Source organism: Mchenga conophoros, linkage group LG13 (genome assembly GCF_057382185.1).
Source record: "Mchenga conophoros isolate Kocher_MC1m ecotype Shallow Benthic linkage group LG13, M_conophoros_male_GT1.1, whole genome shotgun sequence".
Classification (NCBI taxonomy): domain Eukaryota; kingdom Metazoa; phylum Chordata; class Actinopteri; order Cichliformes; family Cichlidae; genus Mchenga; species Mchenga conophoros.
In genome coordinates this window covers 11,198,724-11,223,093 of record NC_140538.1, presented here as the reverse complement: position 1 = coordinate 11,223,093, position 24,370 = coordinate 11,198,724, and the positions used below count along the sequence as shown (strand labels likewise).

At 42.8% G+C, this 24,370-nt stretch overlaps 1 protein-coding gene and 1 long non-coding RNA gene across 4 annotated transcripts in view; one reads left to right on the top strand and one right to left on the bottom strand.

Annotated features, from left to right (window-relative positions):
- Positions 1-24,370, bottom strand: part of sdccag8 (SHH signaling and ciliogenesis regulator sdccag8) — a 49,859-nt gene that overhangs the window by 5,102 nt on the left and 20,387 nt on the right. For both annotated transcript variants that reach the window (XM_085296434.1, XM_085296433.1), the window contains exons 14-16: positions 17,014-17,141; positions 11,999-12,107; positions 10,455-10,586 (exon numbers count right to left, since the gene is read on the bottom strand). In XM_085296434.1, coding sequence (XP_085152560.1) covers positions 10,455-10,586; positions 11,999-12,107; positions 17,014-17,141 — 369 coding nt within the window. The remainder of the gene's footprint in view (positions 1-10,454; positions 10,587-11,998; positions 12,108-17,013; positions 17,142-24,370) is intronic.
- Positions 1,646-13,340, top strand: LOC146560881 (uncharacterized). Of its 2 annotated transcripts, none has more exons than XR_014894811.1 (3): positions 1,646-2,333; positions 2,470-2,576; positions 5,502-13,340. It is a non-coding gene; the product is annotated as an uncharacterized LOC146560881 (long non-coding RNA). The 2 variants fall into 2 exon arrangements; XR_014894810.1 differs by having other exon boundaries at positions 5,499-13,340.

The window sequence follows — 24,370 nt, the reverse complement described above, 5'->3', positions numbered from 1 at the left end:
CTTTCTTTTTTAAAGAATGTGTGCTCTCTTTGAGTTTGATCCCTGTGACGTGTTGGATAAAGACTGGAAACGTTATTTAATTGGGAAAAAAAGTGGGAAAAACACCTGTTGGAATATCTTTAAAGTAATTAGGTTAATTGAAAACAGGTTTAGTAGCAAGGCTGGCCTACAAAACACATGCACTTGGAGACTCTATCTTATAAAAAGAATGTAAAAAGTCCGGATGGAGAGGGGAGTCACCATGTTTAAGGTGTAAGGTTTATCTAAAACGATTAAAAAAAATTGGGGGTGTACTACTAAAAGAGTCAGAGATTCTGGAGCAGAATGGGACGAAGTAGGGAGGAGGCCAAAAATCAGGCCTCCAGATAGCACTGCATTTGACAGCCGTGCAGTGGAAATCCGTGCATCGACTCAGGGACGCTTCTAAAAACTAGTCTAAATTAGCATACACTCACCAGCCACTTTAATAGTCCTACCTGTTGACGCAAGTATCTCATCAGCCAATCACATGGCAGCAACTAATTGCATTTAGGCATGTAGATGTGGTCAAGACAACTGCTGAAGTTTAACCCGAGCATCAGAATGGCGAATAAAGTTGATTTAGGTGACTTTGACCGTGGCGTGGTTGTTGGTCTGTATTTCAGAAACAGCTAATCTGCTGGGATTTTCCTCACAAAACCATCTCGACGAGAGGGATCATCCAACATATCAGCACAGAGATCAAAAACCAGCATCGGTGATTGAATGTGAGGCATTAGAACAGATAGCACACTCAATTAGCACATTTTTGAAGTCGCCATTAATACAGACAAAGTTCTGGAATATTGACATCTTGTTCAGGAAAACTTTCTTATTTTAGCAAGATAACCACACGTATTACAGCAGAGCGGCTTTGCAGTAAAAGAGTCCAGGTGAAAAGAAAATGACCTCCCTGTAGTCCTGAACTGACCCCGGCTGAACTTTTAACTACAGGAACTAATCGTCTCAACTCCCACACACATGCAGTGTTTCTGAAAGAAGAGGTGATGCAACACAGCGGTCAACATATTATGTTTTTATTGCGTTGCTACCCATGAATTCAAAATGAGCTTTTACGTGCTGCATTTTCATTACTTTCAGTTTAAAACAGGCTTTAAATAGTTACATTACATTTTACACTTCCACAAAAGTAACTTTGTAGCTGTTTTTTGTCAACACACTGATCACCCATTCCTAAAGCATAACTGGGTCACTCTGGAGTTAATATATCCAAAACACAATTATTCTGAACAACATGGCAACAGCTGTACAAAATGTAAAATGCCAGCAGGCTTCTACACAACCCCCTGACGTGACGGTAAGTGAGCTAAGCAGGCAGCCAGTAAATCAGTCGGCCAGGTCGTGGCTCGAGATGTTTAAACCGGCTATAGGTTGTAAGCTGAAGGTTTATGTAATGCAGTAAGTGAAGGATTTGACCCCAGCACAGACATAAACAACCACAGACGCAATTTGTCTGCCCTCAGAGACGCCAACCTCTGACCTTACACAACACACTTTCTCTAATCCACTTCACCTCACCTTGAAACCCCGCCTCCTAGGGGGGATGTGTGTATATGCGTGTGTGTGTGATTAAGGTAGCGCTCCTTCCAGCAGCTAAAGCAGCAAATCCAATAACTGGTCTCTATCGACTGGCACACTCATTAATTAGGGCTTAAAACGGCTTAATGCTCAGGCACTGCCCTACACTGAACACCCCCCCCAAACACACACACACACACACTGCTGGCTTGCTGGCTCAGTTCTGCACACTGCTTGGAATGGGTTTGGTTAGAAGGAAGCTTGGATTCACTGACCGACTGATGGGAGGACAGATAAACGGATGTTTGGGTGAAGGGGATCTGCAGCCGGTGAAAAACGAGGGCTGACAGTTTGTGGTGTCAGGTGAGGTGTCGGACTGAGCGGTGGTGGGGGCGAAGAGAAACCGAGGCTCCAAGCTCCAGCCGTCACCATCCCCTGCTGCCTGCTGATGGCCGGGCTGGCAGCTCAGTGACCGGGGTTAGAGAAGGAGAAGCTTCCCCGCTGACCTGGTAAAAGGACACCACCTGCTGGATCCAGCGCTTCACTGACACACACACACAACGCACACATCTACACTGAAATAATTCCCCTAAAATACCTGAAAACAGCTTCCAGAGCAGTCCTGGTACTAAGTGTGTATTCTGCTCTCCAGCAGACATGACAGAAGCAAGTTTTGCTGGGAGGCAGTTTGCAGTAATTTCCCCTGACAGCCCAATAATCAAACTCTGCTCACAATCTGCACCTCAAACCACAGCACTCTCTATTGACTGCTGCTAGTAAGGAGATTAATTACAACACACAAACACAGACACAGCTACCTCTCTCTGGTATACATCAGTCGTAGCCCACAGCTAGTGTCTAAACTCTGTTCTGTGTGTACGTGTTTGTCTGTGTTTGCATATTTATTTACAGGTGGGAGCATATGTCCTAAAGGCATGGTCCAAAGGGAAAGTGCTAACGTCACGTTAGAAAAACAGAGACACTGTAATAGATACAGAAGATCTGGAAGCGGCGTTCAGGTCTGTCACTCAGCAGCCCCTTATGAATGTGTGTGTGTTCCTATCACTAAACAAATCAGCCAGTGGAGCGTGCCACTTTAAGAAAATATTTATCGCACAGTGCATAGATTATCAAAATTACTCGAAAACAAACCACAGAGTAAACTGACGCTATCCTGCATAAACTGGGTTGTGAGATCAGGTATTTTACTTTTTTTTTTTTTTTTTAATAAGAGTAAAAAAAAGGAAAATCTGTCAGCGATGGCGAACGTGGGCTGTAATTAAAGAGTACATTTCAAAAATCTGCAAACCAGAGAGATAAAAAACACATGCTCAAACATCACAAAAAACTAAAGAATTGGACTCAATGTTGCAAAAAATTAAATCTAAAGACAATGAAAGATCTCTGAACCTACGTGTGTGCGTGTGTGTGTGTCTGTGTGCAGCAGGCAAGGAGCCTAGGGGGGTGAAGAACGCAGGCAGACGGCCTTGGTTTGCCTGGTTACAACAACACTGCCAGGGGCATGAAGGCTGCAGCTGCCACACACACACAAACACACACGCACAACACAAAACCATATTTCGCCCAACCCCAGGCTTGCCCACCATCACCACCCTCACACCCCAGCGCTCCCGCTAAATCTTGGCTGGCACAAAACCGCACTCGAGAATATGTGCGTGTGCCTGAAGGCCATGCCCCTCGCCCTCTTCCACCAACCTGTCACGCCAGTTGTTGCTCTCGCTAACATGTGCATTTGACATGGGAACGCCATCGCTGACGCTGCGGGGTTTTGATCGGGATGAGCCCGACGTGCATTCCCTCACTGTCTTTTGATTTTCTTTGCTTTTTGTTTACGGCCACCTGGCAATTTCCAGAGACTTTATTCTGTAAAGGCACAGCGGATTTCACATGTGAGCGTCACGCTTGAAAGACACGCTAAGTCAGTCTTCATTTCCAGATCCACGACACAGAAGATCACTATCCCCTGAATAAACAGATAAAGAAATTACATATACTGGATATTAAAGAAGTATATTGTTTATGGGCAATTTCTAAAGCAGGATATAGTTGATATTTTTCTGTAATTTAGAATTGAAGAAATCCTAACAATCAAATCATTTGCAAAATCCTCTAAGTTCCAGTAATCTTTAAATATGTACATTCTAACTGGAGCGGCTTTGGTGCACCGCATTTCTGTCAAATTGTGAAGACAGAAATGGCGATTAAACAAATGTCGGGTGAATTGGCATCTAATCATCAAACTAAAAAAAATATCATCTGTGAAGCAGCCTCTGTTAAAACTGCTCTTTTCCCCCATTAGTTTCCAGCTCACAGCTGTTCCCCTGCAGTGCTGAGCACAGTGTGAAGATCAGGAGGGGAAGAAAAAAAAAAGTGTCTTAGATGTTACTAGCCCGCCAGATGTTCCATGAACAGTCACATGAAAGTTGCAACTCATCTGTCGCAGTCCTGCAAAACCAATATTCAGCACTTATTAAAGGAACAACATACACGAGGCAGCGATCCTATAGCTGTTCAGTTTTAATTCCTTTTACTTTGAGCACTGCACTGTGTACACATTTATATTCATGCACGCTGAATAACAGCGTGAATATAATAACCTAAAGTCTGTCAGGCCAGCTTCTTCTGAGAGCACGGCATGAAGTGAAAAATACTTTTCAGCATGTGATCACCAACATTAAATAATACTTTTCTTAAAAATGTTTCTTTTTTGTTGTTTGAAATTTTTAATTTGGCTTCTCTTGTGTTTGTTACTACAAAGTCATGTTAACTAATCATGCTTTTATTGTGAAATCTTTATTTAACAGGTGCAAGAAAATGATTTTTACTGACATTTTTGTTTGAAAAAATGCATGCTTAAACCTTTATATGAGATTTAAAAACACTAAAACAGCATTTATATTATTACTGGTTTGTTTTTTTTTAAATTTTCAAATACAATTACTTGATATTACTGCTACATTTACATTGCATGCTGTGGTACTTTACAGTTTTTAGCTTTACATTAAAGTGAACATAAAGTTGAGAGTAAAAGAAATTAAACATCATGTCTGCTTCTTGCGCTGATTGCAACAAAAACCATAAATATCCAGCTTACATAAGTATTAAGTTATTATCAGTAAAATAAAATTTGAAAAGTGCTGTGCAAAAAATCTTAATTGCAGATTCTAAAGTGGGGCTAGTATTAGGCCGTCAGCTGTGCTGTACCCAATAAAACATCTGTAACAGACAAACTTGGCAAATCTGTCTTTTTTCGTCTTAAGACCTCCCAGTGCCATCACCTTCCGTATGATGTAATTTCATATTTTTAATATCAATTATTTTCCTTGATCATTTCAGGTGCTTTTTCTTTCATTCCCGTAAAGCGTCCCAGACAGCAGTTCACCAGCGTAAAATGAAAGGCTCCTGGCCAGTATTTATAATTAAAAATAAAATCTGGAAAGAGTTTAGGAAGGGATGTTAGAAATATATTCACGATCTGACGAAGCTGTAAACAGCTCTGAACGGGCACAGAAGTCGTCTCTGCTTTCATTTCTGCATTAACAGAGGTGTCGGTGCTGCTGCAGGCTGGGAAATCATCTATTTAACGTCAGAGTTGTTTGCTGCCGTGAGGCCTCCTGACTGTTTTAGGCCGTGGGTTTGAGCTTTTGCTTTGCTGGCATTAAAGTGTTTCTGCTGATGTTACTTTTAACATTTTTTCTAAAGAAGGGGCAGGTGCTTCTGCTCGAGTTTTCTACTTGTAGTTTTATGAAGTAGTGTTAGAGTCACTGACTGGGGCTTGAGATGTGACGCTTTGCACAGTTAACGCTCCAGCTTGCAAGCCTCTGGCTACAGCCTGACATCTGAGCTGCAAATCTGTGCGTCTGTGTGTGCGTGTGTGTGTGACAGAGCTGTAAAGCCACCGTTTGACAATGCTCTTTCAGCAGGCCGCCCTGCAGTCGCTCCCGGCTGCGGGAGCCAGCTGGGCCATGCAGAGACAGAAACGATGAGAAAAGAAGAAGAGGAAGATGAAGGAGGAGGGAGACGACTGATCAGCGCCACCCAGAGGTAAGAACGCAAGTATGAGTGAGGAACGAAATGGAGGTAGTGTCTTAAAACGGTTAATACTTCCTCGTGTTTGCTTTTGTAAATATTTAAAATTTAAATTAAATATTTGAAATGTTTGGAAAGTAGCTGCTAACAAACCACATTCTGACTACCCAACTACCTACCTGTGATCAGTGCTTTATGATAAAAACCTGAAAGGCAAGGGGCTGCTGTTATGTGAAAAATAAAAATCCATTTTTAAAAAAATCTGTGAAGAAACAGCTATGTGTGATCAGTAAAAAAAAAGAAACGCATGTGAAATGTAAGGAGGTGATGTTAATATTAGCGCTCTGTGGAAGATGAATACGAGGCGTTAACGTCACTGAACCTCACACTGGGCCTTCTTTGTCTTTATCCTCACTTTCTCCACATCTCACTCTTTTTATCGTCCCCCTGTTTCTCTGTACCTCATAGATCACACACATAGTGGCAACTCATCACACACAGATGCACGCACACACAAATATCTGTGTGTGTGTGTGTGTGTGTGTACGCGCGAAGACACAGATGAGACAAATGAAAGCTGTCCTGTTTTCTTCTGCCCAGCCTCTGCCAACTTCATTTGCAAATGAAAAGTTTTGCGACGAGCGTCCTTTTGCTTCTGGGGCGGCATGGCAGCACACTGTGTGTTTGGGAGCGGGGGGATGAGGAGAGACGAGGGTTTGACAGAGGGTGTGTGTATGTGTGTGGCATGAGCCCAGATGAAGCAGCCCTCGCCTGAGGCTCACTGTCCGCCCGCGGTAGCAGCAAGCCTGTTCCCTCTTCCCTGGCCCGCCGCGACCATTTGTTCCATTAACCAATCTCCTGGAGCCTCTGGTGCAAACGCACACGCTCATACACATGCATGCACTCACACACACATCCACAGGCATACATACTTCAACAACTGCTTGCACAGCTCATGCCACACATGGCCCTCCATCCTCCGCTCCATCCCTCCCTCCCTCTTCTGCTCTCCTCCAGACGCAAGCACCATCTTTCTCCGTGGAGGCCATATGGCCCAGTGAAGCCTGTGGATCTACAGACACATCTGCGTATATGTTGCTACTCTTCTTAAAGGACTGCACAGTGAGCTGCGCTCGTACACCTCTACAGCACTCGCGCACCGAGGCCTGACAAACACACTCCGCTGTCACGATGCGTGGTTAAGCAAGCATTGGTGTTGTGCTGGTCCGTCGTACATGTGCGCGAGAGTCTATGTGCGTGACCTAAGTGTGTGCATGCGTAGTGATAATTGGTAAAACAGCCTGCCAACAGCTGTGGGGTGAGAAAAGGTTGCGTGGTGTTTAGTACGGAAAGCAGAGGGGAGGAGGAGAAGAGAGGAGAGGAGAAAAGTTGGAGCAGGAAAGGAAAGTAAAGTGAAAAGAGATAAGAAGAAGAGAAGGGGGAGGTAAGAGGAGACGGAGGGCAGAAGAGCCACAGCTGAAAAAATAATTAATATGAATAGAAAACTGGAGAAGTTACAGTTTAAAGTCACATTTCCCAACAAACATTACTCTGTTAGAAAAAGGTTATTTCATATATAGAGAGATCGACAGATATATTTTCCTTTTTCTTGTTAAAGCTGCATTATTAAGAGAAATTTCCAACTAAAATGGACTAAAGTGGATTAAAGTTTCAGGGCCAGCTGTACATGTACTCATGCAGCGTTTTCAGATTTTAATAATATCTTTGCTTTAAAAGAAATGCTCGTTTTTATTTATGTATTGATTTTAAATATTTTGGAATAACTAAGAAATGCATGATTTGCACTGAGAGTTTAATGTTTCTATTAACTAATTCATCTGCACTGCAAAATGTTCACTTTTGTCACAGTTATAGCAAAATCTTTTTTCTTCCGTTTATGCTTGTATTAAGTTGTTTTCACATAATACAAACTCACAAACATCACCTGCCCACTGACAAATGATCGGCTGTCATGAGTTAATAAAGGCTGATTTGTTGTTTGTATTTTTCGGACACAAAAGCATCTGAAAATGATCAAATACCAAAAATGTTAAATAAAATATTCTTGAAAACTAAAAAAAACCAACTATTTAAACCTAAAATCCCAAACTACATTATACACTAAACTAAATCAAAATGTTTTTAAAAAAGGCTGGTAAAAATGATAATAATCGCAGAGGCTTTAAATTCAACATTTGCATCTATGCATCTTCTCTAACTCGCTGCTGTCCTGCTCCATCTCTCCACCCTCCGCTCCATTCCTTCATTTCCAAGCAGAAAAAAGGAAAAAGAAGAAAGAAAAAAAAAGCAACAACACAGAAATAGTAAAATAAATAATTAAATGGTGCAGCAAAACATTGTGTGCTAAAACCCCTGTGTAGTTTGGCAATCAGCTTGCCCATGTAAAAATAAATCAAGCTGATTTTCCAAATGTTTTGTGCGTGGTGCGCTGTTGCCGCTCTTCGCAGCACAGATTGCAGGCCGATGGAGAGGCTGTGGGGAGGGGCGGGGCGCTGGATATTGAACCCACTTACACCAGCTTGTTAACACGTACACCTTAACCCCCGAGCGGCACGGCGGGGCGCCCACCGAACACTCAGGGCCTGTGGGGACCAGCGAACATATACCCGACATATAGACGTGCAAGCACACCGAAGATCACGACAACAAGTACAAGAAAAGAACTGATGACGTACTGGCTTAAACGCGCACAAACAAAACTGCATGCACACACACTCGGAAGCCACATCTCAAAGTTCGCGCCTGTCGCTAAACTTCCCAAACTCCAACAAATATTATTCTCTTATACTCTTATGATATACATTCTATAATGTTTACCTCAAAAAGAAGCACATATAGAGATAAAAAAACAAGTTGTATCAGCATTGTGTATCATAAATGTTAATCACACCTCTCTACCTCATCTCTATGTTGCACCTTTTTTAAAAAAAAAAAAAAAAAAAAAGGCAGCTAAATGCCAAACCTACTCGTCAAACCAGTATAAACACACTCTCAAACAAACACACCTTCTACCGGCTGAAAAATAAAAACGCGGTCAGCCGGCTTAACAGTCGCTCCTGAAGTGACCTCTTGTAGGACTGAACTTGAGAGATTTTTAAATATCAGGAGGATTCATCAACAAACTAAGTGTCAAAGCAGAAAATAAAACTCAGTAAATGCCAAGAGTGATTATCGTGGTTCAGTTGGGAGAAGAGAGAAGTTAGGTGCCAACTTCCCAGCCAATCCACTTTTGGCAGCCACATTCCTGCTCTGCTAAACCTCCTGAGAACATGCAATAGCAACCAACACACACACGCACACACACATACACAAAATACCGCAGCAACATATGCACAGAAACGTACAGAATATTCATACTTCACACTCCTTGTCAACTTAAATAGCTTTTCTTTCTCTAAACCACACAAAGAGTCACACAGAACCAGGAGACAGCTGTGACTTGGTAAACTTTGTTTTTTTGGCAGCGTGTGACTATCGACAGGTTAACACCGGTGGGAGGTAGACAATATGTAGTGTCATGGATGGAGCAGGAGAAAAGGGTGAGCGTGATTGCAAGTGTGTGTGTGTTAAGAGGAAAAGTGGGGGGCACTGGGGTAGAGATCCTGCAGAGTGGGGCAACAACACCCACACACCCTCTCCCACATTGGCAGAGCCAAGCTGTATGCCAGGCGCCCCGTGGAGACGCACGCCAACTGGGCTCCGCACTTAAGGAGGAAGAGACCCCCGCATCATGCATACACATGTACAGATACTGTAGCATAAGCCAAAGATGGAGGCACTTTTAGCTGCAGCTTTCATAAGTAAAGAAACCCAACAAATCTTCATACAAATACAAATACTCAACTATTACACTATCAGATTTATTTTCTCTTAACTGACTCCTCAGTTCATCAGCTCACTCTGATCAGCTTCGTTCTTTTCTTAAAATGCACACTGCCATGTTTTTTTTTGACTTGAAGACTATTTATGGTTTCTAAATTCCTCCAAATCTCACTTTACTGTTCACTGCAGTGTAATTAAGAGTCTATTAGAGTGTGACAAGCGCACGGGAGCATCGTGTGTCAGCTCCCGCTGACAAGAGATCAACTTACCGCTGCTTATTATAGGTTTTAGTCACTGCCGAGACGCACAACTTCTCACGAATTACCCACTTGTTAACTTCATAACTCATCTGAGCCACAGAGGTGTGAAGAAGCACAGCTGTAAACGAGCAATTTGATAAACGAGTACCTAACGTCCTCGTTTTAAGACTTTTTTCCCTTTAACATGTGTCCATTATCTGTGTTGAGCTGTGAGAGACTTGCGTGTGAACGGGGCGAACAGTCGCAACCGCGTAGTTATACCGCTATAACTACTTTACTTTCCTCCTGTCTGTTATGTAAGAGAAAAGTTTCTGATCAGAAACTCTTGGTGTGTGCAGCCTCAGTACAGACAGCAGGAGAATAAAGCGCTGACACAAAAAACACTATGTCAACAAAAAATTAAAACAATTCTTATATAAAAATAAACATCAGCTGTGCAGAAGATTCACTGGTGAGGGGACAGAATGTGAAGAAAACTGTGCTTCCTTTTTTAAAAGGCTCGCTTCCATCGCTGCAGAAATGTAAAGAAATGAACATTTAAACACTCGTGATTTAAACACTAGTGATTTCTATGTAATGTCACTGATGTTTACGGGACTCTTTCAATCAGATAAAATTCTTGACGGGGAGTTTACAAGACCAATGAACAAATTAAACAACCCCAAAAAGATGTCAGAAGATGTTTTGCCCTCTGCTGCATGGACAGTATGTGTAGCTGTGTAGTTATGTGTGTTATGCGCCCACCTGTCCTTCATGCGCTGGTGCATGCGACCGTGCTGGACACACTGTTCTTCCATATCTGAGCAGCGAGCTCTCAGATTCTTCACCGTTTCCTCCAAGTGTTGTTTCTCCAATGCCAGCTGTTCCAGCTCACTTCTGCATACACACACACATACACAGCTGCTATATTCACACTACCAACGTACGAAGCATTATACAACCAACAAACTGAATTCATCATCCACTTTTTTTTCTTTAATATATGACTTTTTAGTAAAGTATATCTGCGTAGTCCCAGAGAATGAAACAGCAGAGATAGCAGCAGAGTCTTTGTCAGTGTGTGCGCACATCTTACGAGAACGTATGTGTCATCAAATAAATGGCAGCGAGGTAGCTCAGTGGTTAGCATTGTTGCCTCACAACAGAGCTCACGCACCTGAGTACTTTTCTCTGGTGTCCAAAAACAGGCTAGGTTCATGATGCCTATGTCGATCCAGGAAATAGAAGTCTCAAAAGGCAAAACAACAAATAAATAGTGACTTCATTTACTCTTCGGCTAATTTGGCAAACATGCCTGTTTTAAGATCACCATTTTCCACTCTGCCTACCTAACATCAACAGTAGAGGTAACAGCAGGAAATGCAGGGATAAAAATAGAGGTAACGGGCTGCATGTCCAGACGTAGTGAGTGTCACTTTCACAACATTACATTGGCCAATCTGCAGCAGCACACTCGATAAAAGGTGCAGAGTCAGCAGGACTACCAAAAACAGATGATCATTTTTCTTTTCCATCTTCCTGCAACTGTCTCACTGTAACCTCACTTCGCCCGAGTGAGGCAGTCCAGCAGGACTTTAACCGCTACGTTGGGCTTAGACTCCAGGAACTCAAACAGCCCGAGGCACCAAACACACCACCACGCTGCTGCTAAACTACATAACGCACACATCCAGAAGATGTACACAATGAGCCTTCAGGCCAGTGTGTCTGCATGACTCTGTACCTACAAAAACTCTATACGTGTACCTGGTACTCACGTCCTTCCAAACAAACAAAATACACAGTGTACTTTGGTGTGTGTGTTGTGTGCATGTGTCCTGTGGTTGGTGAGGCCAGTGCGGTCTGGCAGGGCCAGATTGGAGGCTGTCATGTGACTAATGTGCAGCACAGCTCCAACAGCTGACAGGACACTGAGCCCAGGGTCACTGTCATACACACACACCCAGAAGACAATCACACACAGACACACACGCATTCAGCCCAGATGGAGAGCTGGGCAGGCCTGCTGTGACTACTGTAGCATCAGGTTAACAAGAAAACAGGTCAGACTGGAAAGCAGTATGTAGTATGTTGATGTGCTCTGTTCAAACAGCCTGGATAGATGATGCTTTGTGAAATGATGACATGGATGTCCAGCAGATAGAGGGAATAAACAACAGAGTGGCAGAGCAAACAACTGTTTCATGTAGAGAGAAAAAAGCCACTGAGCTAGGAAGCAAACGGCAAATTTAAAAAAAATCGAGGCATAACTGAGCGAATAAATGTTCAAACACAGAGGAAACACTCACCTGCTTTTTTCAGCCAGCTCTTCCAGTTTGGTCCCCAGGTTGCAGCACTCCTCCTTCAGCCTCCCAATGAGGGAATTCTGGGAACTCAGGAGACCATCCAACTCTCCAACTGTAATCAATGATGGGAAAGCTGGCAGTCACTTTAGGTTTAACCACCACAGGTGACGTTCCTCCAGAACAGGTGAAAGTCCTCACTTACCTACCTTTCTCTTGAAAAATTAAATGTTATTTATTTTGGATGCAAACATAGTTTAATGCCATCAGTGATTCTGTAGCTGACTGGCTTTAATGATGATATCAACACGTGCCAGCTAAACACAGAGAAGAATTAGACACCTTTTTCTGAATGATAAATTACACATAGGTTATAGAGATACAGATGTGTATTCAGGTCCTTTCAAAATAAATCTCCAATCTGACCAAAACAAAACTGAGCCTAACTAGACCATTTCCAATCTAATACTTAAACACAACTGAATAAGTTGCTCTGACAGTGTAGCAGCTGTTGTTTACCTAACAGCGGTTACACTCCCTTTAATTAACTGCTGCTATATGTAAAAAGGACAATCTCAGTAACAAGGACATGATGGTTACATTTTTAAGCTGTGGAGCCAAATCAAAAAAATTGACAGCATAATAAATGTTTTATGCGTATGCAGGTTTTAAACACAAGGAACAGCGAGGGGCTTAATTTGAAGATTGTATCTGTCAGTTTCACCTCTGAGAACATAAAATACTAAAGGTCAAAAAAAAGATTTGGGCGACTAGTTTTCACAGGTGAGGACGATATCTTAATGTCGTAATCATTAAGCTATCATCCAAGTATGTTTTTACTATAATGCCACAGCTCATAAAACTGAGCATGAGGAGAACATGAGGAGAGTAAAGCATCCATCCTTCAGTGGAATAAATTCAAGTACACCTGCATGCCCGCCTCAATATTATTGATATAATTAACAGACAGAGATCTGATTCCCAATCTGGAGAAATTATTGAAAGACATTTACAGAACCCTATAAAAGGCCTCCATATTTTGGAAAACCCTGAGATGCCCCTTTTATTCTAATTAGCAGTTTTGCATGCTCATGTCATTAAAAGTACAAAGGAAAACATAAAGAAGATTAAAATTATAATTAAATAAGTAAAAAAAAAAGTGGGTCAGGGCCAGGGCTGTTCGATATAACGATATATATCGGATGACGATATAAAAACGTCTATCGTTTCATTTTATGCTATCGTTTGTTTCGTGGTGTCGCAAAATAAACTGTTTACAGCAATATTTTTTCATCCTTTTGATGGTCACTGTAGTGGCTATATTAATTAATGGCTATATCTTCTTTCTCTACGGACGGACAAGCGCCTGTTTTATGCGTTGTCATTAGCAACAACGATGGTAACACAATCCCGTGTCCGCTTGTTTATGTTTCACGTAAACCTTTCACAATAAAGCTCAAGATCCTGTTGAGACTTTTCAAAATAAACTGAATCACGTGAAAGAGCAGATTATTTACGGATGAGAATTAAAAAAGAGCCGCCAGGTGCTAAAAAATAAACCTTAGACTCCCTTAGACTCAAACGTTAGAACAGGCTTTTCCCCGCAGCACGCCGCGTAATAAATACTCACAAAGAAAACGGCGGCCTTTACAACTTATGTCTAAAAATGTATAGTTTCATGCATCGGTTAAAACACTCGACTTCAGGTACATGACGCGCAGCTGGAAACACTTCCCGCAAGTTGAGCTGCCCGAGATTCACAGAATTAATGCTACATTTTTGTGATTTATATCGTTATCGGACGATAGAATTCTTATATCGGGATATGAGATTTTGTTCATATCGCACAGCCCTAGTCAGGGCCAATAATATCAACAAAAAAAGATTCGAAGTGAGCTGTACTAAAGGACTCTGCACTAGAGGATGGTCACTGTGACTTGTAAACTGGAGTCATCATGTGAGATCTCATCATGTTTTAGAAAGAAAAATCAATGTTTAAATGGTGTGTCTATATGTGCTACTTGGTTCCTGTGCAGAATAAAACTTACACCGCGACTGACTAAATAAAATACAATAAACGAAACATATGTTGTTATGAAAAGTTAGTTAAAAGACATTTCCCAACTTCTGTGGGCACATAAAAAACCCCAAGTGGCCTCACGTCAGAGGATAACGTCTACCTTATGGACAGCACAGAACAATGAAACTAAAGTCACATATAGGTACATATGTCTCTTTGAATCTGCAAAAAATGCTTTAGTCAACAATCCTATTAAAATAAAAACTGTTCAATCGACACAAATAAATGTACAGGAAAAAAAAAGCAGCCATGCACAGAAGAGAGAATTTAAATATAAAGTGAGAAGGGTAAAACAAGGTGGAGAAAAAGAGCGGATAGTTGTTTGAAAGCGCTTTCTTTCTCCTTTCCACCCTTCCTGCCACCTCCTCATCCGCTCATGGGGGCCTCTTTCTGAACAATCCAACACTGGGCTTTCATCGTTCCTTTGAAATGGTCCACGTTCAGCTCTCCAGCATATGTCTGCTCTTTTAAAATAACAATGGCTGCCGGTTGGATTGAGGGAATGATCCACCTGCTCCGGCATTCTGTTACAGTCGACCAAAAACCAAAAAACACCAAGGACTCGCAGTCTTTGAAAAGTAACTCAGACTTTTTTCCTTTTCATACAGCAAATATTGTGGAGAAAATAAAGATCTCTGCAGACAGAAACTGGACTCTCCCCTTTAGACATCTTCGCTCTCTCCGAGCTACAGATTAGCTATTAAAACGGAAAGTTATACAAGTCTTGATTGGGAGAAATTTAAAGGGTAATGCTTAGGATGATGAGCACCTCATCCATTGACCGTGACTCCAAAGGAACCTCTAACCTATTTTATTCCACTGTCCACAGCCGCCTTCTTCAAATCACTACCACAGACAATGTAAGTCGAGCAGAAATTGGATGCTACTGAGCATTAAACTATTAAACTAAACTACACAAACTCACAGCCGTGCACACACACATACACTCTACAAAGTTTGGTCAGTGCTGGAAAAGTTGTATGAAGAATGCTAATTAGCTGAACAGGCTTTGAATGCGTCTGGCCATGCGTAGGCCAAAAAGAACCCTGGGACACAGAAACACAGCAGAACTGGCACTGGAAACAAACAGAGGAAAAATGAGGGAGGGAGGGATGGAGGGAAGAAGCGTGGCAGGGAGGGAGGGACAGAGAGAAACAAATATCTGATATCATCTAGAGGCTGCTCTGTACACATTTACTCAAAAAAGAAACATGAAAAAAAAATTCAGAAAAAAGAAAAAAAGGTGGGAGGGAGCGGAGAAGAAGTGAGAGAGGGGGGGAACGGATGGATGGAAGGACAAACGGATGGACAGAGAGGCGGGATTTGGAGAGCAAGAAAGCTAATTATCCAGCTCGTCTGTTGAGTTGCACGGGGAGAGGAAGTGATGCGAGCTACTAAAGGACGTCCACCCCTCTATCCCCTCCCCATCCACAGTTTCCTGCTGTGCTCTGATGTCAGCTCTCTTTAGACAACATGTGTGCTGTCGACACGCGCCAGCAAAAAAACTCTTTGTTTACCCCCCCCACCTACACCGCCGCCACCCCTCCCTCTCTCTATACCCTCCATCTTTGTTCTGCGTACCAGCAGGCTCCCGGGTTGTTGAAGGGAACCACAGGTAAATAAAAAGATAGGGGAAGGGAGGGAGGGGAGGGAGAGTGGCTGAGGGCGGGTGGTGGGTTATGGGGGGGGGGGGGAATATCCAGATGGTGCAACAGATGTGCTAGCAGCAGCAGCTCTGCTGTGCAGACAGACAGGGAGCTCTGAGCTGGGTCTCCCTGCTCTGCTCCCATCACCTTCCCTCTGCTCTGCCCCTCTTCTCTCTATTCTCCTCTTAAGGCTTCTGTTTGGCTCTTTCTGCTCTCTTCTGCACTTCTGAGGTCACTTCAGCCATGTTTTGTACAGTTCAGATGAATTGCTCTCCTCTCTGTGCCGTCATGGCGGGGACGAGGGGGCACAGAAAGAAGAAAGACACCCTTCAACTGGATGATGCAAGTTCAAGACCTTGTTTGAACAAAGATCCGCCATGCTGAATCGCCCTTGAGGAGGAGAGTGAAAATCATCCAGCTCAATGGATGTGAATGTGTAGCTGACCCTGGTCATCTCTGCCGTTTTGCCTCTTGTTGTTCTGGATATTTGACTCTAATTGCTCTGTCCCATTCAGTCCTGCTGCGTTCTGTAGTCTTGTTTGTCTCGACCGTACACCGACCTCTCCTCTGTGTTAGAACTGACGTGCCTGTGTACTGCGGGGTACTGCAGTAAACCTAGCTGCGACGCAAATCGGAGAACAGACGGCTGCGTAGCCATGTACAGTTTTAACAAGTGTGTGCAGGCCTTCGCTGAAAACTTTTTAAACGATGAACCTGCTCTATCAGCATCCACAAACTCGGATTTCTTTATTCACATGTTGTACATATAACATTTAAAGATTCATTAGATCCTGACACTGTCTTTTCTTTTCGGTCTCCCTACTCTGAAGCATAAAACAGAATAAGAAACATTACAAGATTCCTTCTGCTAATATTTTTTTTAAATGTTTTAAAAATTATAAATACAAATTGCATTAAAAAAACTGTTGTAAAACAGTTTGTTGTAAGCTTTATAATGTTCAATGGTTTTTACGTTACAATATAAATTGCTTTAAGAAGCTTTATCATGCTTTGCTCGTCCAAGTTTTCCAGAAAGCATTTAAACTGCGGCATCGAGCTGTGGTGCAGTCTGTAAGTATTACGACAGCATGACTCTGAACGACAGGTTCTGTGGTGACTAAAATGCCGATGGGGAAGAAAGGAGGGGCTTTTTCTTTTGAAGAACTGACCTGTCCTGATGTGAGCCAAAATGGCTGACTAAGTCAGAGAGGTGAAAAGAGGACATTGTGACCTACGCCACAAGTCAAAAGCACGAAGACAAACCCGTTGTCACTGCTGTGGATTGAAGCACTGACCTCTCTGCAGGTGTTCGGCTTCTGCTTGCTGCAGCATCACAGTTAGCTCTCGCTCCCTTTCCCGAGCTGAAAGAGTCACCGAGGCCATTTCCTCTTCGTGAGCCCGATCTGCACCCTCTCTGTCCTGTCTGAGGAGAAAAAACAAGAAGTTAAAGAAAAAGAAGAAGAATCAGTGAAAGAAAATGTGTTTTCACTATTTCTACACACTTTCTAGTTTCTGGCACATCATATAAAAGTGCACTGCAAAAAATACACGCACAGCGGCCCATTGGTAGAACCCTAAAGACTAGATGACAGTGTTCTGATTCCTCCATAGCTGCTGTGTACACATGCACAGCATCGCATGTGAAAAGGAAAATAATGTGAAAAGTCTCCACAGCCACTCGCTGACATTCTGTGGCATCTTACTCATCACACTCTGCGGGTGATGGTGCATGAAAAAGGTTTCACTCTGAAGCATTTCAAGCACAATCTTTGTTTTTAGGTAGGAATTTGTGTTTTGTGGCTAAAAACTGCAGAAATAATGGGTCTAATGTTTTACTCCTGCAACATAATGCAGACGACAATTTGTACACTTAGATCAAGTTCAAGTCTGTGCATTAACAGACATGTCAATCAGTGCATTTAAGTGGCTTCTGGTTACTAAGGAGATTAGTTTGTTGACACACCGAGAAACAAATTTCTTGCGTGCAATCTGCTCTGGAAGGAGTACGTTAAATAACTGCACTCAAACTGAGACGTGGAAACTAGGCGTTAAGTTAAATGTCAGATCATCTTCATTACTGTTGATGTTTCAGACTTCCCACGCGTCCAGTAACAAATGCACAAAGGCTTACGATGTAATCGGGGTCATTTATCAAGTGAATCCCAGCAACCTGACAAGAATCCACCAGGTCGTATCTGCAGCCGTTTCTATAAAAAGAAAACGTTATGCGTCTGTGTGTGTGTGCGAATGATGTCAGACAGGCTTTTTGCTAAAACCAAGGTGAGAGAGGGAGCAGGAGGAGAGCACATACTATACAACATGAGAAAGAAAGGAAGGGCAGAAAGGACGATGACAGAAAAGACTTGGAGGGGGTCGAAGGGTAAATGTGTCAGGCCACTGTCAGCTTAGAGACCCCTGAGTGATACAGCAGCTGTCTCATTCACACAACACTCGAATAAACTGCCATCCCGCGCATTTTGATACAAGGTAAATCACTGTGATATATGCTACACTAATGCTGAGGACACACAACAGTGAGTCAGCTGATCTGTCATCTCTGTAAGTACGTGAAGGAGTCAAATAACTTTAAACTGCATTCAGATTTGTGTCAGTATCAGAATAGAATAGAACAGGTACGATTCAAGCTGAGGTGCTTCTGGCTTTGAACAGCGGCACATTTTGTTCCTGTCTGAACCAAACTTTCTATCTCAACTAAGTCCAAACGTACCCAAACAACAGAGAGACAGACAAAGAAGGAAAGAAAAGAAAAACTACAAAGAGCGGAAAAAAACGAACAAATAAACAGAACTCTTCCTGAAGTCCAAAGGCGCTAATGAAGAGAGAATTCTCCAGTTTAAGTGAAAACTTTTCTCCCCTACAGCGCTTGGCCTGCATCTCTAAAGTGACCGCGTCTGTCTGTTCCTTCGTGTGTGTGTGTGTTCTCCTGCTGTCCTGCTGTCTGGGGTGTGAAAGCGGGTGGCGGGTGTGCAGGGGACACAAGGAGACTGTGTGTGTCTGTACGCGTATGAGTGTGTGTGTGAGTGAATGAACCCCCGCTGGGCTTGAACAGCAGCCTGAGCCACCAAAGCGCACACCAGGGCTCAGCGGGAGATGGCGGGCAGGCGTTGCCAGCCATTTGGTCCTGCAAGAGGTTCCAGGGGGCCGTGTGTATTTGTGTATTTCTATGAGTGTGCGTTTGTGTGCGATTGGGATGGGGGGTGGTGGTGGAGGGGGCTCACACCAGACCTGTTTACCCACCAATTAGCATCAGACAGATCGCCAGAAAGTTCCAGCAGTCAGCAATAGAGTGGTGGTGAGGAAGAGGAGGGTGATAAAAACTGAGGAGAGGAAATCAAAAGACAGAGAGCTTCACATTTGGCATCTGCTTGGTCGTGCTGAATTACAGAACCAAACCTCAGAAGTACGACCTAGTTAAGGACAGAGAATTGAACAAACGGACTGGAAGCTTTCGTTCCTGGGTGAAGAAACCCCAAAGAAGTGCGCTGAGTTTAGGTTTCGGTTCGATAAGTTGGGTGCGAGCACTTGTATCTCTGTGACAAGAGCCTGAATGCCTCACCAAAGATCAAACTGGAGCTGCCAGATCAAACTTTTGCGGTTGTTTCTCCCCTGCGCCATTTTGTACCTCTAATCCAGTGCAACATGTTTACTTGCAAAATGCTGTCACAAAATGGCTGCTGTTGAGCACTATCAAATTAAAGCATAAAAAAGAGAAAGCGAAGGCGAGGTATCAGCGAAAAGCCAAGCCCTGGAGCAAGCATAAGGAGTGACGGGTAGAGCAGAGGCTGAATATGTGGGGCTGGAGCTGTAGAATTCTCCTTGGGCATTAATCTGCCTTCCAGTTAATTGGTGAATGGGCTCTGGGATGCTGCCTGTGGCAGGAACTCTTGTTTGGGCCTAGGAGGCAATAGACTGACTGTTCAGTTAGCAGATAGCTGGGCCTGTTTGTATATGCCTGGCCTGATGCACAGTAGGACAGCTTGATAAGTATGGCGAGAGCTGCATGGGCCAGGGGCCTAAGGTAGGCTGGAATGGCTCTGGGGCTGCGTCCAGGTACAGTGGCTGCTGGGTAAGTGGGAGGTGGCAGAGGCGGTGGCTGGCTGACTAGCTGGCTGGAGTGGTGAGGAAGAAGAGGGAGCCCAGTCCACACTGCCTGCTTAAGTGGGCACTATTCAAGCTGTTGCCCATTAGATGTGGGGTGCCAGGGCCTGACCAAGCGCGGAGTTTGCAGCACCCCATGGTGCAGCCGGCATCCCACGCCAGAACCACCAAATGCCGTGGTTTATCACAGAACGAGCACAAATTGGAGTCAGACGGTGGACTTGGAGGAATTGGAGACATTCGCCAACGCCAGACACAACTGACCGCTGTTCTGACTAAAGTAAAAACAGAATCAACTCTCCACTATATAACTCACATACATATACATGCATATTTAAAGCATAAAAATACGAACACACACACACACGGAGATAATGGGGAAAACAATCATTTAGTTTATATTTTGCTGTAATTTCAAATCCTTAAAAAGCAGTCACAAGATTGATGAAGGAAAAACTGGAGCAACTTATTCAACGCACTGCGACGTAAAGAAAGTGTAAAATATTGACGTGTATCGTATATTAATTATCTACATAAAAACAAGCGATAAGCTAAAAAGAACAATTCCTCAAATGAATGAATATTCAGATTTATGCTCTGCAATAGTTATGTGGTGCAAAATAACAGGTGTGAAATTAACATACAGGTGAACAGACTGCGAACTGAGCCTATAGCAAAAAACATGTGAAGACGCAGGCTTTGTTTGCAACAAAAAGGACTGAATGTTGCAGGTACTGATGATCTCTGCAAAGAGTTGAAGAATCAAGACAAAGACAAATAATAGCATTTCTACTGCGCAGGTAAAATACCTACGAGAGCCCAGAACCAGAAGATGCTATCAATTATGGAATTAGCGGTTCAATGTAACATTTTAATTGAAGAATTACAGATTTACGTAATTCACATGTAACTAGGATGTCATTATAGAATAAACAATAAAACACACTGATTTCTGAATTGGATTTTTAAGCACCTATAACATTAATTAAAGGAAAATGTTGGCACACCCTGCCACTGATTCATCGAGTCTCTTTAACTCTTCTGGGTCCCTCCAATTATCATCTCTTTATGATGCAATCTCTCACAGGTCCTCAAAAGGCTTAACTGAGGTGGTCCTAACACCTTTTTTTCTAATTTACAGCCTGTACAGTGACCCTTGGATAGGGAGCACTGCCATCTTTGAAGAGACCTCCCTCACCAGAATAGAAATGTTACATTTAGGAGATAGTTTCTTTCATTTTAAGGCCACAAATGAAGTCAAATCACCCTAGCAAAACACAGCATACCAGATCTAGGTCAGGTTTTTCCCTTTATTTTGCCTCTTATATGAACATAGCTATAAAAAACCCACAGTTAATTTCCACCCCATTTATCGAGTCAGTAAGATTTTACTGAAATAAACTCATAGTATACTATAAAATGACAACTGTTAATTATTTGCTCTCCAACTGCTCAAAACGGTGACACTCGTGATGATTCACTCTGGTGGAGGAATTCCAGTAGATACACGGTTATTTATGATAGACTGCATCAATCAGACTATATTAATATTCAACAGTTTGATACGCAAGACTACAAAGATGATTTCTGCTTATGTGCGAGTGCGATGTTTATGTGTGCGACAGAGAGACGGTGAGCGAGCGGCCTCGTGTAGGCCCGTCTAACTGGTAACTGCCAACAATCGATGAGCGCGATACAGAGAAAATAATGTGACATATTGAACATTTGCAGCGCTGCGTATCGGTGATGTCGCACACAATAAACATCTGAATTGTTCCGTGTGGCAGACCACGCAGAGTGTCACACGATTTCCTGTCACACGATTTCCTGTCACACGCACCTCAATGTGTTTTAGCACATTTTTATTAAACCTCTGGGTGATGCAAGTCAATCACTCTGCTCCCACATTTTTCCTTGCGGCACCCCTCCCTTCATCTTGCTGTCCGACTCCGTGAAGCAAGCACATCCAACACAGAGGCGGCCTGATGCAGCCTCACTGCTTCTTTACTCTGCACCCAGCCTTATTTATTTATATATATATATATATACACATACATGTACATACATGTACATACACATACATGTACATACACATACATACACATACACGTACATACACATACATGTACATACACGTACATACACATACATGTACATACACGTACATATATATAGATATCCGTCCATCTATCTGTCCAGAGCATTCTCATCTCTGCTCCGATCCTTTTTTTTCTCCCGTTCCCATCTCTCCCTCCTCCTTCCTCTTTTCCCTCCCACCCTTTTTTTCCTGTAACTAAACTGGCTGTGTCTCTCTCCATCTGCTGGTTCTTCCTTCAGCGGCCCTGCACCTGTTCACACCTCCTCTCCTGTTGGCCACCTCTTCTCTCTTCTCCCCTCTCTCTCCCCCCTCCCCCCCCTTTATCTCTCTCTTTTTCTCTTTCTCTCTCCCTCACTCCCTCTCTCTCCGCTCGGTGCGATGCTGCCAGGCCCATTCCTGGCTCAGTTAGCCTCTCTGTCATTCAATCCATCTGTCGGCAAGTCAACTTTGTTTACAGCGGGCGGCCCAAGCCTCTTTTCTTCTTCAAGGAACACTAAAGCCCCCCCGCCGACACCAAGGTCAGTGGTTAGCAAATCGTGCCCGAAAAGCAGAAAGCTGCAACTGTTAAAAGTAGCGCAAAAAAAAAAAAATAAAAAATTTATATACCCCCTCGCCTCCCAAACCGTAACACACATATGCAAAAGTATGCACAAAAAAAAGTGTGCAATTTCGCTCATCTGAAAAGCTGTTTAATCTCCCATGCATATGAATAAATGTATGCATATACACACAGACGGCTACAAATAGACACGACCCTGCAGAAACAAACATTTGCTGTTACAGCACACATTCCCTCAGAGAAAAAACCCAGCTCTAGATTGAAGCAATTAGTGGCTGATTGGCCTCTGTCATCATCTATCTGCTCACAAAACAGAGCGAGAGAAGTTTAAAAATCTTAATTGGCACAGATGACTGATGGTCTTAACACAAGAAAAGCGGCCTGGCAGCGCAGGCATCTGTGATTTTTAAAAATAAACACACAGCATACGTACAATATGCTCTCATATTGACCCAATCCAGAAACCAAAGACCTAACGTCAGTGTCAAATCTGTGCCCCGCAGAAATAGTTGTGGGTAGCATATGTGGCAGTGCTCGAGGTCAAATCTATTTTAGCAGAAAAGGTAAACGACTGCTTAAAATTAATTATTTCAACCAGGCTACCTCTCATTAGGCATCTTTTAAAGTGTATGTCTAATACCTGTTGTGTGAATTTTATGGGACAAATATAATAAGAAAAGGTTCTGGTTAATTACCCAAATAAACAGAAAGAAATCTGTAATTACAACTGTCTTACTGTTAAATGCTTAACTTACATGCAATGCAACAAAAAAAAAGAGAGAGAGAAAAGAGAGAGGAAAGAGTGAGAAAGGTACTTATACTATAAGTCCAAATCTTGTGTACTACAGCAAATTTATCTCTGCTGGCGTGAGCACCGTCTACCTGTGACGGAATTCACTTCTTACTGGAGACATGCATGATGTTATTTAAAACACCCACCAGCCTTCACAGTGGGTCGTGTGCTTGGAGGTAACAGGCTCAAAGGACTATGCACCACCTTTCTCTCCTTATGCACCCAAATCATCGTCAGTGAATTCAATCATCTCCTTACTTTCATACCTCGTGTCTCTGACAACGTCTCTCCTCTCCCCTGGGCTTTATAATCAGATGTGTCTTTACCAAGTAGCAACCACTAGAGTTGCCAGAAACTGCAGTTCCCCTGGTGGCCACTTGAGGCTGCCTAAGAAAGTCGAACAAATTCCCAGAGCCCCCTCTTCTTAAAATACTTTACAGTTATTTTTTTTTTTCCTTTTTGAATTATTCAGAACGACTTTACAAGTTTAAATTTTCATACATTTTGCATCTGGAGTGGTTGCATTGATTAACTGTCCCGGCACAGGGAGCTGTAGCCGGGCAGGATTTGCTAGGCTTCACCTCTGCTAACTGGTATCACTGATTGCTGCTGATGCAATCCTTAATGCAATTATCTGACAAATAATACAGCTTGCTGTGTACAGACTATCCAAGAAGTTGTGCTTTGGTGAGTGAAAATTATTAGTACCTTATCATTAGTCATTACGTACTTAGTACTAATTAGCAGATGTTTGTCGGTACATTGCACCTGTTCAGTTTATTAATACAGCTTGCAAAACAAGCTTCCAACTTGTCCAGATATGGTTTTATGGTAAAAAAAATAAAAAATAAAATAAAATAAAACTAATTAAATAAATAATGTGCTGCCAAAGACAGCAAATCTTGAGGCTTCAGAATACAGAAATCAGAAAACTATGCGTGATGTCACAGTCTATGGTCTCAACTAGATCACTTTGTTTGTCAGGATCAGGTCAAGGCGTCTTTAACCTGGCTCGCACGGCACTTTGTTTGGAACGAGCAGCACATCAACATACACTGCAGGGAAATTATATTAATTCACTTG